Source organism: Musca autumnalis, unplaced genomic scaffold (genome assembly GCF_047663935.1).
Source record: "Musca autumnalis isolate F117 unplaced genomic scaffold, ASM4766393v1 scaffold_5, whole genome shotgun sequence".
Classification (NCBI taxonomy): domain Eukaryota; kingdom Metazoa; phylum Arthropoda; class Insecta; order Diptera; family Muscidae; genus Musca; species Musca autumnalis.
In genome coordinates, this window is record NW_027412088.1 from 210,282,761 (window position 1) to 210,300,364 (window position 17,604).

The following is a 17,604-nucleotide window of genomic DNA, read 5'->3' on the forward strand; positions in this document are numbered from 1 at the left end:
GAAGAAAGAAAATGAATTATATAAATGAAAGGAATTATATGCACGGCTGGAACTATATGAACTAAAGGAACTATATAAATGAAAGAGCCGGATATAGTTCCAATAGTTCCTTGTCCGGAATAGTTCCTTGGAACTAGTTCGTTCCGGAACTACACAACTCTAGTTGACAGCACTCTTGCTTTCAACTTTTTGAAGAATACTTTTTTGGCCGCTATCTTACCGAAAATTGTAGTTAATTACCCAAGTTATAAGCAGTTTAATTTTACCGACTTTTCTCGGTAACTCAAATAATGAGTTGGAGAAAATCGCACTACTTGTCTTCACTTTGGAAAACTTGGTATAAATTGAAAGTTTTTAATATACGATCGGCTGTCTCATTTCTCATCTTATCAATATCTCATCTTTTGCATGTGAAATAGTTATTTCATTTATTTGTTACATTAACTTCACTTGGAACATTCCATTTCATTTTTGTTTTTTGTGCTGGGTATTGGAAATAGTCAAAATACGCAAGTACAAATATTGAAATATTACTTTATTGGTCGCAAGAATAGCACTGCAACGTTCCTGACTGACTTAGCTGCCAAAACAAGTTTTGCACGCATTTTGTGGCTGCAAAGCGAATTTCGCACTTATATGTAATTTTTTAGCTGTCAAAAAGTGATAGTTATCAAGCAATCTGAAATGGTTCTGGGGCTCAATTCTTGTTCTATGAAAATTTCAAATGAAAAGTTTTATAAAGGAGAAAACTTTAAAATGAAAAAAATTATAAAGGAAATATTTTTCATTTCAAATTTTCATAGAACAAGAATCCAGCCCCTGGAAAGGAAAAATCGTATCAAAAATTCGAAAATTACCTGTATTTCAGACTGAACACCCGATTCTTTTGCTATAAGATTCAGAATTGTCGGAATCAAAAATCCGATTTTTTTTCTATTTTCGTATCAAACATCTAATTTTTCAGAAGCTGTTCTTTCGGTATCTCGGAAAATATTTATATTTTTATTATTATATTTTTTCTTCGGAGTTTTCTCTGAAATTTTTCCAAATATCAAAATTTCCTGTTCTGAAAAAAATTCGGTATCTCGGAAAATATTTATATTTTTTATTATTATACAAAAACTCTAATTCGATTATAAAAGAATTAATTTGAAAACTCCAATGTTCCTTTCGAACTTTCTTCGACAAAACTTTCCAATATTGATAGTCACAACTTTTGTACCTGTTTTGCATCCGAATTAGGGAATTAGGAATCTGAAATAGAATTCTGTAACTCGGTCAAATTAAAATTCAAAATTATTATTGAAAACTGGCAGTAAAATTTGGCAAAACTTTGCTATCGGTAGACATAGCGACTACTTTATTTTAGTTAACTTACCGATAAATTTCGTTAATTTACCGAAATTATAATCAATCAATGCTTAGCTCGCCGAGTCCGAACGGTGTTTCTTAAGACACACTTGTAGAGAAGTTTTAAGTTGAAATACTCAGGAAATGTCGCCAACATTACTGAGGGGTATTTTTCCCACCGTTGAAAGGTTGATGTTGCCTGGCCTGGGAATTGAACCCGGACATTCTGGTGCAAGGCGGATGTGCATACAATTGCACCACGGTGGCATCCGAAATTATAAGCTTTTTAATTTTACCGACTTTTGTTTTTCTACACAATTGGCAACTTGTGCAGAGATTCAGGACGAATACGTAAAGAATCTCGGAAAAAGTGTATCTGAATTTCTTTTGGTTTTTAGGTTTTGGCAGTTAAATACAAAATCATCAGTGAAAATACATATGTTAATCTATCCAAATATTATTGTATGTGCATTGAAAATTTGGAAAAAATTATGGCATTTTTATTTTTTGGCCGATAAGTCTAATTCACACTAAAACGATTGGCAGCAAAAAACTACTGTGCTAACATATTTGAAAAAAAAAACGCGTATGTATTCACTCACATACAAATGTGATTCTCTTTTTCGTTGTTTACAAAATACAAAACGTCAAACTTTGGCTGACTGACTGCGAATGATGCGGCGGCTAAACCGTATGGCGACAGTGGCCACCCATGGAGCTATACAGAGTGGTGGAGTTTCATGTATACGTATACACTATTTGTCCATCGTAAGTATGCCGCCGCCGCCGTCGATACTACGGGCACACCACGGCCGATGTTTGTCCCCGTTCTCTTTGTTGTCTTCGCTTTGGCTTCTCTTCTTTGGAGGATGCAGGTCGTGTGTTTAAATTTATAGCTGTTTTATTGCGGTTTTTAATCACCGATGGCTGGCTGCATCGTTGCCGTGAAAAGACGTATTTATGTACATACATACATACTTACGTGCTGCAGTAATATGACAAGTGTGTAAGAGTTCTCCAAAAGATGTATTTTATGTTATATCATCATTGTCATCAACATAGAAATGGAACTGATCTCTCAATGTCTCATTCAGTATAAAGTGGTTCGTTGGTGGTACAAAAGAATAGGAATCGATAGGGCTATTGAAAACTTCTCTTGCTTTTTTACAAAAAAAAAAACACAATGTGTCTGAGAAATGGCAAAAATGTAGGCTTGGAATAACCCCCATTACTCACTTCCATGTATATCATGTGATGTACAATGGATATTTCATGCCATTCTCATGTACTTTGGCCCACATAACGATAAATCAAAGAAACGCCGACTCTTTTGTCTCTTTCAAGAGAATATCCTTTAATTGTGCCGTGAGATATGTACCTCATATTAGCCTTCTTGAGACACGTACATACATACATATTGTATTTCCTGCTTCCGTTGATAATTAAAAAAAAAACAAATTCATCATACATATATAAATTCGGCTCTCTTTCATTCGGCTCACTCTACGTTCCCCCCGCACTCCTGTGCCCTCTCAGATCATCAAACATACAACTTACACATATGTATGTATGTATGTATTTCGGTTCTACACAAGTAAACAAATTGATGCTGCTACACATTTCGAAGAAAACAATGGCATTGGAAAGAAAATGGAATAAAGACATTAATAAGACCACACCGTGCGATGTTGCGAGTATTTCAGTTCTTTCAAAATAACCGGTCATTATAAAACGTACCGAAAAAAACTTCAAAAACATACACAATAAATAAATATGTAAGTTTTTTCCGAGATACCGGAAAGAGAATACAAATACAGGTCATTTCTTAATAGCAGCCGTTGTGGCCAACCAACCATTCATTACCACTCAACTCTGTTTTGAGATGGACAAATCTGTCGGCCAAAATCGCCTTCTGTGTGGGGATGAAGACATTACCTACCTGGGCCATAACGGAAAGCATACAAGATTTTAGTGTCTACCTGAATAGTTGCAGACCGAATGACTTGCCCTAAGTGCGGCATAGTTCTATGATTCTGTTTTAATATTGAACACATAATTGAATTGTACCTATCGCCATTAAAACTGTCATTACATTTTTTGATTTGACGGAGCCAATGGATTTTGCAAGACATGTGGGAAATAACTTTATCAAACTTCCGTACATTGGTAAAGGGTGATCTGAATCGGATCGGAGATCGGAATTTTCCAAAATAGAAATATGCTTTGCTATTAATGTCTAAATGTATTATGCATACAGTTATTAGGAGACACCACATTCAATTGTCTTGGATTTAGAAAATTGTTATGACATGACACTTGACTCCAGGCTTCATACAGGGTAGTTAAGCCTTTAATTCATCTACATAGTATGTGCTGTGTAGAAAGTATGTACATACATATACCATAGATCTGTCTGGTTAGTCGATGCCTATGTATTAACAATTGTTGTTAACAACTGTTAACACTAAATTTATATTTATTTCGGATGTTTCTTCATTGAGAACTTATTAATTTTTGCTGGAAATTATCTTTAAGATCGTCGTGGAGAAAAAATTACTCTCTAATTGATGTATACTCGTTAAAAACATCATCCATCCAACGTACTACATACATATGTGACCCTCAAATATGTTCTCTAAAATCTGACCCGTATCATCAGCATCGCATCTTCGCCTAAATGCCAAGAAGAAATGAGCAGCTGTTGTCGTTCCTCGTTTGCGTACTCCCAGACATAGTACATACACACATGCAGGATTTCTATATTCGGACATATTTGCGTATTCAGTGCGTTGTGAAGCACATGTTTATTTACAAACATGTGTACCCATGGAACCGATGGAGGATGTATGTGTGTATGTGTCTGCTGTTAAGAAACACCAAAACCCAATGTGAACGAACACTTCTTCTTGGGTGTCCTAAGCGATTGTGAGAAAGAATGTCATTCCCCTGGCTATTAGCATCTCGTATTCCCAATACGCACATACAGTCCGTCAATTGAATATTTGCAAAGTAAAAAAAAACAAACTTCACAATTAAACTTTGCCGCAGATTGTTGTTCTCTGTGGCTGACTTACGAAACGTCAGTTGCTTTGAAACACAGAATGCTCTCAAAATAAGCATAAGATAAAAAACTATAATTTAAGGAGTCCTGCGGATATTTTGCAATGGTGTGCATTTTAAAATACTTTTACAATGCACGATCAATAACTGAAACAACGCAGTTGTATGATGTTTCGAAAGTCAGCATGTATCTCCAAGTTTGAGTAACATGTTTCGAGATACATTTTATCTTCCATTGGTCCTTCCATCCTCTACTACATTATAGGTTAAACTCGCTTTAAGCTTCCTTTTCAGCTGGATTTTAATCATACAATCCCATGACTTGACCTTGCGAACGCAATCGTTGTAACTCGATACATTTATCTACTGTATTCAGCCCCAACGTCAAACTGGCCCAACTACATTTCAAAGACTTTTCCTTTGAAACTGACCATGTGTTGTTACATCTGCCAGAATAAGTAGCCAAGGCTCAGGTCTATAGTATCGATTGTACTGAGTTTATAAATAAAAAATAGAACATTAATTTCCAATTATTCTGTTTAGCTTATGTATGAAAACAATTAGATGACAAACTGTAAGTGTATACATATGTGTATGTATATGTATGTTTTTATATCGCCCACATACCCAAATATAAAGAGAAGGGACGGGGATGGATGGTAATTGCAATTATGAGACTACCAATGAAGTTAGAAGGGGTCATAACCACACATTTGTTCGAGTATCCATGTCAACATTTATTTTATTCAAAATATAAAAATTCTCTCTTACAAATTGTACAACACAATTGAGAGAAATGTTTAAACACGTATAGTTAGTCCCGGTCCATACTAGAGTGAATTTCATTAAACCATTTCGAGAAATTAGGCGTTCTTAGATCGAATCCCTCACTACAGCAATTTCATGAAATTACTTTAGTATGAAATTCGATCTAAGAACGCCTAATTTCATGAACTTATTTTATTGAAATCGCTTTAGTGTGGACCAGGACGATTCTTGCAAGACTACTTACAATATAGACGATAACGTAGAAAGGTGAGTGAAAAATGTCTTCAATATTTACATAGTGTATCTGTGGCGTTCTTAAATACAGTATGTCTTTTTAAAGACAACTCATCACGTTCATAAATGCAGTAAAATAACTTGTAATTTTTCGGCAAAATCAGTATTGCCACAACACATGTTTATTTTATTTTCATGTTAATTTGTCAAAAATTACTTACACAGATATGTATGTATGTGTGCATACACTGTTATATACATACATATGTATATTAAATCCTACTTCGGATTAAATGCCGCTGTTTTGCATAAAGGTATTATTAGGAATTGTCCTTCAAAAACCCATTCACACAGGAACTATGTCTAGGAGTTTGTTTGCTGCATCTTCATTCCTAACGGCACGTCATCAAGGACACACACACATACACTAACAAACACATATACTCGCAGGAGTCCTGTTATTATTTCTAGGAACTTGTTTCGTTTGTACGGAAAGATAAATAGTCACAGAAGTGTCATAAAGGTGTTAACATGTCGTTAAAAACGATGAAATGAGTAGAGTGTACCATTACATTCAGAGGTTCGTAGAACAATCAACAGGCACCACTAATCCGGCGCACACCCACACTCTGTTGGCATTAACTGACGACGAACAATTCCAGTCACAAAGAGCCAACGTCTAAAACTCCCCCGTGGTGATTTTTAAGAAATCGCACATCCATCAAAAATGGCCACCTTAGCAACCCAGCACGATGTAAATTTCAAAAAAAGGGAATAATCGAATTCCGTATAACTACTACCTGTGTTACAGAAGTGAGGATCCGTTATCGCATTACTGATCAAAGTTGTTAACGTCTTCACTTCCAGTTTGTTGATGTTTCCATTAAAGGACCTTTTTAATGACTTAATTACGAATTGGCAATGTCTTTGTGTTAACTAAGAACTGCAATCTACAAACAGACAATTATTTCCCATACATTAGTTCTGCTTTATGGCCATTTGTTCGTTCGTTCGAACTACTACCAAAGTTCTGTTTTTTGAAAAGTATTTGATTCATTTTTGCCGTTAATCAAACAAACATTTTCTACAACAGGAGTTTGGTAGTAGTTCGAACGAACAAATGAACCGTCTTACTGAAACAGGCCATTAGTCTGGTAGAAAAAAAGTTATGTACAAATACACAAATACTGTCCGAAACACATATACATCGAAATCGCTTATAACGACATAATCCAATCAGTCTAATCCAATCAGTAGACATCGGATTTTTGCATGTTTTTTATTTCTCATCCGATTGGACTCAAATTTTGCATCTAGGCGTTTTAAGGGTCAATTTTTCGATATTTGGGGTCATATCAAAAACATGCAAAAAATATGCAAAAAATATGCAAAATATATGCAAAAAATATGCAAAAAATATGCCAAAAAATATGCAAAATATGCAAAAAAATATGCAAAATATGCAAAAAATATGCAAAATATGCAAAAAAATATGCAAAATATGCAAAAAATATGCAAAATATGCAAAAAAAAATATGCAGAATATGCAAAAAATATGCAAAATATGCAAACAGTTTTTGGCCGAAAATCGTCACAAAAGTCGTAAAATTGTCGATTAATGTTAGAAAAATCGTCAAAAATCTTCAAAGTATTCTAAATTAAGATAGTTGGCCGTTTAACGTTGATTTTTTAGCAGATTATTGTGTTATCGAGACCTCTTACTACAGTGTGGTGTAGGGTATAAAAGTATGGTATTGTAATACAATTGTTTTATTATTGAACTATGCAAAAATATAAAATTTGATAAAATATCAAACGTTCTATGTAAAATTCAATATTTTCTTTGTTATAATTTGTAGCGTTGGGCTGGTTATTGTTCCAAGGGAACAAGTCGATATCGGATTTTTTAAGGCGGCAAACGCATCAAGTTTTTAGTTTGGCCAGATTTTAAGACTGTCAAAGTTTGAGCACAATTGGAATATGTTAGCATGTGTCACTGGGGCCTCGACGTTATGAAAATCGAGATAATAAAGCCAATGTCCCGAAAAACGTGACTACGTAAGCCTTTGTGCGAAAATGGAGACTATTATCAATTTTGGAATGAAAACAAATGTGTTTTACATTTTGTTCTAAATTAAATTTATTCGAGAGTCAGACATCATGTGGTTTTGGAGCTTTCTGGGTACAGCTGACTACTTGAAGAACGCTCTGCTATGTAGTTTGCAACTTTCAAGTTGTTTACCATCCTTTGCACCTCATGGAAATTCGGAGTTAATGTTTAGTCTCTTGAACAACAAGAATTATGCAAACCTTTTTCTAGGATTTTCGGCAGTTGCTCTTTTGGAAGTTTGGATCGAATATTTCTGAAGAAATTTGAATTGAAGAACCATTTGTCCCGAAAACAGTCAAGCGTGGCTTCAAGAAAATCGTAACTATGCAATTGTCATTGGTGCTGGACCCCTGTAAGGTGTATAGGAAAGTTACTAGTATCATTATGGCTACAGTAGAAGCTATAACAGAGGATCCCTACAAATATAAGATCTCTAGAAGCTTTATCCGTGAACAGCGGAGAATAAACCGTGAAAAATAAACTCAACAGCTTCAAGGAACGAGGCTATTTGTGTGCACTGGAGTGGAAAACTATTACAAAATATTCTCAAAACAGAGAAGAAAAAATGGGTTGCTGTTCTGGTATCACATGGGGGTAAAAAACAACTCCTAGGCGTTCCTGAAACTGACAGTAGCTCATGGGAGAAATAAGAACTAGCAGTGTATAAATGCCTAGAAAAATGGGGTCTCACCAGCTTGAGCAGATATTAGGTCGAGAGCTTTTGTACCACCGTACAAACTTGTTAGAAAATTGTTGAGAGGGATTTTTTGACTGCAAGTTTTAAAGCACATCCGGACATCAAACAAACATATTCAAGCGATTTTTATAAGAATAGTCTGCGATTGACAAATCCAAATTCCAAGAAGGCAAGAGTGTTTTAAAACTACTGCCCAGCCCACTTCCCAAGAACAAGAGGCCTTAGAAGCACCTTGCGTTTAAATCGTTCGAGACTGGACGCCCCCAGAATGTTTTTTCTATTTTATTTATTTGGTATCCCACACTACAACAACTGAGTGTTATAAGTGAGAGTTTGGGTTATTGATTTTACAAAACGTATAATGAACAAGATAATGCTTATATAGATATAATATAGGATATATTGGGTAAACATTATCAATAGGTTAAAAAGAAATAGAGACAAGAGATTGAGTTTAATACAAAAAATAGTGAAAACGATATTCAGAAATATTTCTAGGCCCAAAACAAGACCTAAACCGCATTGAAGATTTACTTAATACGAAAGGCATTCACAAACAAATATCAGATAAAGGAAATAACAAAATGATAAATCATATGTGGTACCTTAGTCCTGAACTTATTGGTCTGGCATTGTTTGATCTGATAGTGCAAAACACCGTAAAGATCCAAACGGCGACAAAAATCTTAACAAAGCAAAGATAGAAATTTCTCCAGAAATAATCGATCCAAACTTACAACAATCAACTGCCGAAATTCCTAGAAAAAGGTTTACCAGGCATAATTACAAGTGAGACTTAATTGTTGTTCAAGAGATTAAACTTTAACTCCGAATTTCTTGAAAAAGATCCTGCAATTTGACCACAGAACATCAATTACCAGGAGGGGTAAAGGATGGTAAAAAACTTGAAAATTGTGAGCGACATAGCAAGGAGTCGAGTTCATCACCAAGTTGTCATCTGTACCCAGATGGCTCCAAAACCACATCCCTTAATGCCCGTAATTTCAACGCGTAGTTATCTATGAGTTCACAGATACATATCTCCCGTGTAAGCAACATTTTATAATTTCAACGCATAACGTAACGTTACCGGATCAAAAACGGCCGTGTTACTTACACGTTGCCAATGTGTTAAAAAATGTAAAACACTTCTAAGTGGCAATAATTTTGCGAAATCATGAATGAAAAATCAACAATATTATTTCAAAATTTACACGCCTCGGTAAATGGCATGTAGAAATTACCAAACGCGACGTTGAAATTACGGGCATAAGTAAATTATAATATGTATGAACAAAATGTAAGCGTTTGTCATTGAAGCCATACAATGAATGTACAAATGTCCATCTTTGTAAAAACAAAATTGAATTTGAAAAAGGAAATGCTTGATGGATAGCGATGCGATTCCACGGATGAGTCTCTACAAAAGGCGAAACATGTCACATAATGGTGGTTGGGTGGTTCGAATCTTCGGCTTTCCTTTTTCACTTGCAAACATCATCGGTCATTAAGCTCGACTCCAACGAGAAATTAATTTAAATTAATATTAAAATAGATCTTCGCCCTAATTGGCAACATTTTCAAATAAAGTAAAATATATTCGTTTTCATTCGCAAAAATTTGATAATATAGGAAGAAAAAAGTTGTTTTTTTTAATAGACTCCATTTTTGCCCTAAGGCTTTTTTCCGGACATTGGGTTTATTTTCTCGAATTCAGTAACACTTACGTACTTTGTTGTTCAGCAAGAAATGTTAAGAACAGAATAGCTTTTAATTAAATGCGTAATACGGGCAAGTAGCTTTAACCGTTCCACATATATGGGCCGTCGAAGTCGCCAAATAGCAAAAAAAAATAGATTTTCATAACTTTGAGGCCCCAGTACCACGTGTTAACATATTTGAATTGTGCTCAAACTTTGGCAATCTTAAAATGTAACAATACTAAAACATTTAGGCGGCTCCCTGGCTAAAAACTCCGATATCGATTTGGTCCTTTGAGTTAAAACCAGCCCAATAATACAAATTAAATTAAGATGCTACAAAAAAGAAAATATTGAATTTTACATAAAACGTTTGATATTTTATCAAATTTTATATTTTTACATAGTTTAATAAAAAAAAAAATGGTATTACGATACCATATTTTTATACCCTACACCACACTGTCGTAAATGGTCTCAATAACAAATTAATCTGCTGAAAAAATCGACGTTATACGGTCAACAGTCTTATTTTAGAACACTGTTATGTACTTTTTGATGGTTTTTCCAACTTTAAATGACAATTTTACGAATTTTATGACGATTTTCGGCCAAAATATGTTTGCATATTTTGCATATTTTTTGCATATTCTGCATATTTTTTGCATATTTTGCATATTTTTTGCATATTTTGCATATTTTTTTGCATATTTTGCATATCTTTTGCATATTTTGCATATTTTTTGCATATTTTGCATATTTTTTTGCATATTTTGTGCATATGCAAAATATGCAAATATGCAAAATAAATACGAAATATGACCCTGCCATTGAATTTAGATTTCTTTGAAACGAATTTTGGTGCAATCAGAATCTTCGTATCTTCAATATTGAAAAATATGCAAATATGCAAAATCCGATGTCTACCAATCAGTAATCTAATCAGTCTTCTAATATTTCTCATGTCCCGGAATTGAATAAATAAGTTTCGGAATATCATATTCAATGGTATTTTTTGCAATTCTTCTTTAATGCATTTTTTTTAGTTCCTCCTGTTAGTGGGCGACCTATTCCCGACCGTTTTCTTCAAGTGAACCCATGAATTGTCGATGGGGGGGTTAATATTAAGACTTTGTCAATGACTTTGTTGCAGTTGTATAACAACCAAGTCCTACATAAATAAGATTTCTTGGTATTATTTATATTTCACTGTGTTTGAATTGTCAGGATCAACAAAAGCAATTTTCTTGACGCTGTTGGTTAAATCATTTTTTGAAACATCCAAAATCCGGATGTTACTAACGCCTCTACTTGATATGCAACCTCATACCCCAACTGACAGTTTTCCTAACTTTCCTATATGTATAGATTTTTTTGTTTTACAGGCCTTTGAGAGGTTTTCGCCATAATTTTTGGGGTTCATCGTGAAAGTACAACATAATTTTCGTTTCATCAGAATATATAACGTCATCCCGTGACGTGAAATATTTTCTGTAGCAAATCTGAAGCGCTTCTCTATATTTTGCTGGGAGAGCAATGGCTTTTTTACTAGTCATTCGTGATGAATACTTGTTGTTGTGTAGCACTTTTCTGTCTTTTTCATGTGACACACTTACTTCAAAATCGTTTTCAACTGGAAGAGCAAATTTTCTTAGGCTGGTTCGGCGTCTATCGTTGATTTCTTTAGTTATTCTTCTTTCAAATCATGGAGTCACTGTTTTTGGTCTGCCAGGTGACGCCTTCAGCTTGAACCTTCCTTCTGTCTCGGCGCGGTATATGATGTTGTACACCGTTCTCAGCTTAAGAGAGGTAATTTCAGGGATTTCTCGGACGGAATAGATTTTATATCGCGGGAAATTGTGCATGTTCATTCATTTTGAAATTATTTAGTTCTAAATTTTTATAAATTTGTCGTTTGCAATAATTTAGTAGTTGAATAACTGTAATTTGTTGCCATAAGTGAACAATCAATATGGATTTTTTTACCATTTTGGTTGCCTTTTCAATTCTTTAGTTGCCTAACTGTATATGACTGTGGAATACCCGTGAAGGAATGTACCTGTAAATTATTTATCATAATGATAGAAAAGTTCTTTTCTGTAATCATGTTATTGATTTTAAATTCGCAGTCTTTTGGATTGGAAAATTCTGGTCCATTTCAGCCGCTCTACACTATACGATCATCGTATGATATTGTGGGCTTCCTCCATGTCCCATTTCTAACCTACTTTCAAAAATAACAATGATATGACAAATGTGCCATTTTTGTGAGGTAATTCTGAACGAAAATTCGCCTGAGTTTTTTCACCCTTAAGTTGAAACTGCGGAAAGACAAAAAATTTCGTTCAGAATAACCCCCTTTTTTGAAAATGTTTTTCATCTCGTTTTGTAATGTTTAATTTAGCGTTCCTTTTATTTTAATAGGCCTCTTTCCCCAATATCGAGAGACAATTTTAATTTTAATGTGTATTATTTTTATTACAGGGTAAAGCCCGCGGCAATCGTACCTCAATTTACCTACGTTCAGTATTTCAATCACACTTTGAATCTCTGGGCAGTTCTGTGCAAAAACATGCCGGCAAAGTTATATTTGTGGCAATTCTAGTATTAAGCACATTCTGCGTTGGCCTCAAAAGTGTACAAATCCATTCTAAAGTCCATCAGCTGTGGATACAAGAGGGTGGACGACTCGAGACCGAACTGGCTTACACACAAAAAACCATAGGAGAATCGGAAAGTTCAACGCACCAGTTACTTATACAAACGGGTCACGATCCGAATGCGTCGGTTCTGCATCCGCAAGCACTGCTGACGCATCTGGAGGTTCTGAAGAGGGCAACCGCCGTGAAGGTACACATGTTCGACACAGAGTGGAGTCTTAGAGATATGTGCAATTCACCAACAACGCCGAGTTTTGAGGGGCCATATTATATAGAACAGATTTTAAAACACTTTATTCCATGTTCCATAATAACGCCACTCGACTGCTTCTGGGAGGGAAGTCAATTGCTGGGACCGGACTTTCCTGTTCAAATACCGTAAGTAGTATTTTTTATTTTTAATCTTCTTAAATTCTACCGGCTTAGTAACAATAACGGTGATTTTATAAATCATATTTGCAGGGGCATAGATAAACGCATTACTTGGAGTACCCTTAATCCCTCGAAACTGATGCAATCCATGAAGAAACAAATGAGCGATTTTGACTCTATTGAACAGTACATGAAACGAGCGGCAATTACTTCAGGCTACACGGAAAAACCTTGTCTTGATCCAAAAAACCCTCAGTGTCCAGAAACTGCTCCCAACAAGAACAGCGATTTCCCTTTGGACGTGGGTGGTATATTGTCTGGAGGCTGTTACGGTTTCGCTGCCAAATATATGCATTGGCCCGAGGAGTTAATTGTGGGCGGTGTACAACGCAATCGCAGTGGTCACTTAAAACGTGCAAAGGGTATTCAGACAGTGGTGCAGCTGATGACAGAGAAAGAAATGTTCGACTTCTGGAATGAAAACTACAAAGTTCATCACATCAGCTGGACACCCGAAAAGGCCGCAGAGGTTCTAAATGCTTGGCAAAGAAACTTTTCCAAGGAAGTTGAGAATATAATGGCCAGCCCGGGCATGTCTAAGAAGTACAATGTGTATGTGTTCTCTTCGGCCACTTTAGACGACATTTTGGAGAAATTCTCAAACCCGAAACCATTAAGTATTCTAATTGGAGTTATTGCTACGGTTAGCTATGCCTTCTGCACCCTTATTCGTTGGCGCGATCCAGTAAAGGGCCAGTCCAGTGTCGGTGTAGCTGGTGTCTTACTGATAGGCTTTTCGACAGCTGCCGGATTAGGCTTATGTGCCATATTGGGAATTGTGTTCAATGCAGCAAGCACTCAAGTTGTACCGTTTCTAGCTTTGGGACTTGGCGTCGATCACATTTTTATGCTAACGGCGGCATATGCTGAGAGCAATCGCAAGGAACAAACAAAATATATTTTAAAGAAAGTGGGCCCGAGCATACTGTTTAGTGCCTGTTCGACTACTGGAGCTTTTTTTGCAGCGGCATTCATTCCGGTGCCAGCTTTGAAAGTTTTTTGTCTCCAAGCAGCTATTGTTATGTGTTTTAATTTGGCTGCAGCTTTATTGGTATTTCCAGCAATGATATCCTTAGATCTAAGAAGGCGAACAGCCGGTAGAGCAGATATTTCCTGTTGTTGTTTTCCGATATGGAAAGAACAACCTGCTAATCACTTTCAGCAGATCCACAATAATCCCTTAAAGAACACACGGACTAATGTGAGGGATCCTGCAACCATACAAAATAAACCATGTAAAAATGTCCGAGCGGCCACACCCCCTAACACCACTAGGCAGGAGGAAGCCCTGTTATCATGCTCAGCAGAGAAGAGCTTGCCATCGTTTTCGCTGGCAAAATTTGCCGTGAAGTATTACACGCCATTCCTTATGAAAAGCTGGATTAAGTTCATTGTCATCACATCGTTCTTGGGCACGGTCATCTTTAGTTTGTATGCGGCGACAAAACTACAAGACGGCTTGGATTTAATAGATTTGGTTCCCAAGGAAACCAATGAGTACAAATTCCTTAATGCCCAGACGTCAATGTTTGGCTTCTACAGCATGTACGCCGTTACTCAGGGAAACTTTGAGTATCCAAACAATCAACGTCTCCTACATGAATACCATGAAGCATTCGTACGTGTGCCACATGTCATTAAAAATGATAATGGCGGCTTGCCTGATTTTTGGTTGTCTCTCTTCCGAGATTGGTTGATAAACTTGCAAAGAATTTTTGATCGTGAATTCAAGGATGGTTGCATCAACCAGGAGGGATGGCATTCCAATGCTACCAGTGACGCGATTCTGGCCTACAAACTATTGGTACAAACAGGCCATGTGGACAATCCAGTCGACAAGGCATTGGTGCTACAACATCGTTTGGTAGACAATGAGGGGATTATTAATCCCAAAGCATTCTACAATTACCTATCAGCTTGGGCGACAAACGATGTGTTTGCTTATGGTGCTTCTCAGGTGTGTGTACATTCATTTCATATATTGTTGCATAGACATTTGAAATAATTTGATCTCCTTTGTAGGCTAAATTACATCCAGAACCTCGGCAATACTATCACGTTCCATCGGAAACCGACTTGAAGATACCAAAATCCCTGCCCCTGGTCTATTCACAACTGCCATTCTATTTGCACGGCTTAACAGACACCTCCGAAATAAAATCACTAATCGGCCATATTCGAGAATTGAGTATGCGTTTTGAGTCGCGAGGATTGCCCAACTATCCCTCAGGTAAGATACTACTGAATAATGATGTGTTCGGCTGGTATTTTAACGATTCCCAATTTGCGTATTACAATTTCAGGTATTCCCTTTATATTCTGGGAACAATACATGACCCTGAGGTCTTCCTTGGCCATGATCTTGGCGTGCTGCGTTATTGTGGCTTTCATACTAGTCTGTATTCTACTGCTTTCAGTGTGGGCCGCTGTCTTAGTTATATTCAGCGTTTTGGCATCACTGACTCAGATTTTCGGAATTATGGCGGTGTTGGGTATTAAATTGTCGGCATTGCCCGCTGTTATACTCATACTGAGTGTGGGTATGATGCTATGTTTTACCGTTCATATAACATTGGTAAGTAGATATTTTCCAAGAAATGTCAAGGCAAACTTATGATTTATTTTAACAATTTGTCTTCGACTAATTTCAGGGTTTTCTGACATCTGTTGGTAATCGAGAACGTCGTATTCTGCTATCCATGCAAGTCACATTGGGACCACTAACACATGGAATTCTTACGTCCACATTGGCGGTTTTTATGTTATCGACATCGCCATTTGAATTCGTAATTCGCCACTTCTTCTGGCTGCTTTTAGCTGTGCTCTGTGTAGGAGCTTTCAACAGTCTGGTCATGTATCCCATCGTATTGAGCATGATTGGACCAGCACCTGAACTCACACCCCTAGAACATCCAGATCGAATTTCAACCCCTTCCCCGCAATTGTCACGTAATAGCAAACGGGCAAATAAGAATATCGCAATGGGATCAATGAGATCTTCATCACGTAGCTGCCAGAAGCCGCACTATAACTATAAAGACAATAATGATCCTTCGTTGACGACAATTACGGAAGAGCCACCCTCGTGGAAATCATCCAATTCATCGATTCCGATGAACAATGAATGGTCTGCCAACAATGGTGGGGTTATGACTGGAGGACATTATGGCAACAACATAAATTACGCAAATAACATGAACTACCATCATGCATCTACCCCGGCGAGAGATGCGCCGCCAAATTACATGCGCCAACATTCTGCGAATGCTCAACAACAACCCCGTTACCACTACAATCCACAAGCAAGTTACAACCCTCATCACGCTCCGCCACCACCCCCACCCCAATATCATCTCAACCAACAACAACAGCAACAACCACCACCACCATGTGCATCGACTTCGTCCTCGAACAATACGCCACCGGTCGGTTCTTCTCATGCTCACGGCCCGAACATGCATGACGCCAACATCGGCATGGAGAACTTTCCACCAGAGTTGCAAAGTATTGTTGTACAACCGGAAGTTACGGTCGAAACACATCACTCTGACACAAACTCGACGAAAGTAACTGCCACGGCAAACATTAAAGTGGAATTGGTTACTCCAGCCAGATCGGTACGCCGGTACAATTTCACGCCATCATAGCAATAAGACCACCATAACCACCACCACCAACCAAATCCCTCCAACCACACAACTATAATTAGATAATTTAAAACTATTTATTACAAATAAAACTATTCATACGACTACTACTACTACTATAACTTAAGAATGTTCCATTGTATATATGTCTGTATATATGTATCAAAAATGAAATTTTAACCAATGCTCGAATAGTTTTTTAGACCTGATTTTAAACCAAAACATTCACTGACGAAAATAGAAAACGCGTTCCCCATAGGGACGACCATTTACTAACGAAGTTTAGCAATACGAAGGGGACATTGTAGTAGTATTGGTGTTTCAAATAGACTGACCATCATATGTTATTGATTATTATATATATATATATATATATATATATATATATATATATATATATATATATTACTACGATCCACTTTTATCTCAACATACAAAATGCCCGTACAATGGATCTCAAGTTCCGCAGAAAAGTGTACAGCTACAAATATGGGGGATCATTGATGCGACCACCAAGGAAAATGCATTAATTTTCTACTCTTTCAATCCTGTACTTTTCTATGAACTGTGGACATTGTACTTGCATCGTGAATGCAGTATTGCTTGCAACGAATTTATACAATAGCATCAATTCATGTTGTCACTACACACAGAATTAGTGTATTGCCAAGGATTTCCATCGAATCATTTTTATAATCCCTAAGTAGGTACACCGAATGTAATTTATATGTACATTTATAATAAGTCTCTTGACTTGTGTTTTTTTTAACGTGTTTATAACATTTATGTAAAATAGAATTTGTAAGTAGAATAAAAATGTCACAACCAACATCATTTTGTATTTCATTCACTTCGTATGTACATATGTATATGCAATATTGGAGTTTCTGAAATCTCTGTCTGTAGTGGGATTTTATAACGCATTATTTGGTTACCGACAAAATCG

The 17,604-nt window shown here is 36.4% G+C and overlaps 2 protein-coding genes across 2 annotated transcripts in view; one reads left to right on the forward strand and one right to left on the reverse strand.

Moving 5' to 3' along the window:
* The window catches only part of ptc (protein patched), a 28,361-nt gene extending 10,874 nt beyond the window's left edge, over positions 1-17,487 (forward strand). The window contains exons 2-6 of the mRNA XM_073989745.1: positions 12,404-12,957; positions 13,042-14,968; positions 15,034-15,241; positions 15,315-15,586; positions 15,663-17,487. Coding sequence (XP_073845846.1) covers positions 12,404-12,957; positions 13,042-14,968; positions 15,034-15,241; positions 15,315-15,586; positions 15,663-16,658 — 3,957 coding nt within the window. The 3' untranslated portion in view covers positions 16,659-17,487. The remainder of the gene's footprint in view (positions 1-12,403; positions 12,958-13,041; positions 14,969-15,033; positions 15,242-15,314; positions 15,587-15,662) is intronic.
* Positions 1-17,604, reverse strand: part of pcs (SH3 domain-binding protein parcas) — a 549,277-nt gene that overhangs the window by 358,771 nt on the left and 172,902 nt on the right. The window lies entirely within an intron of this gene.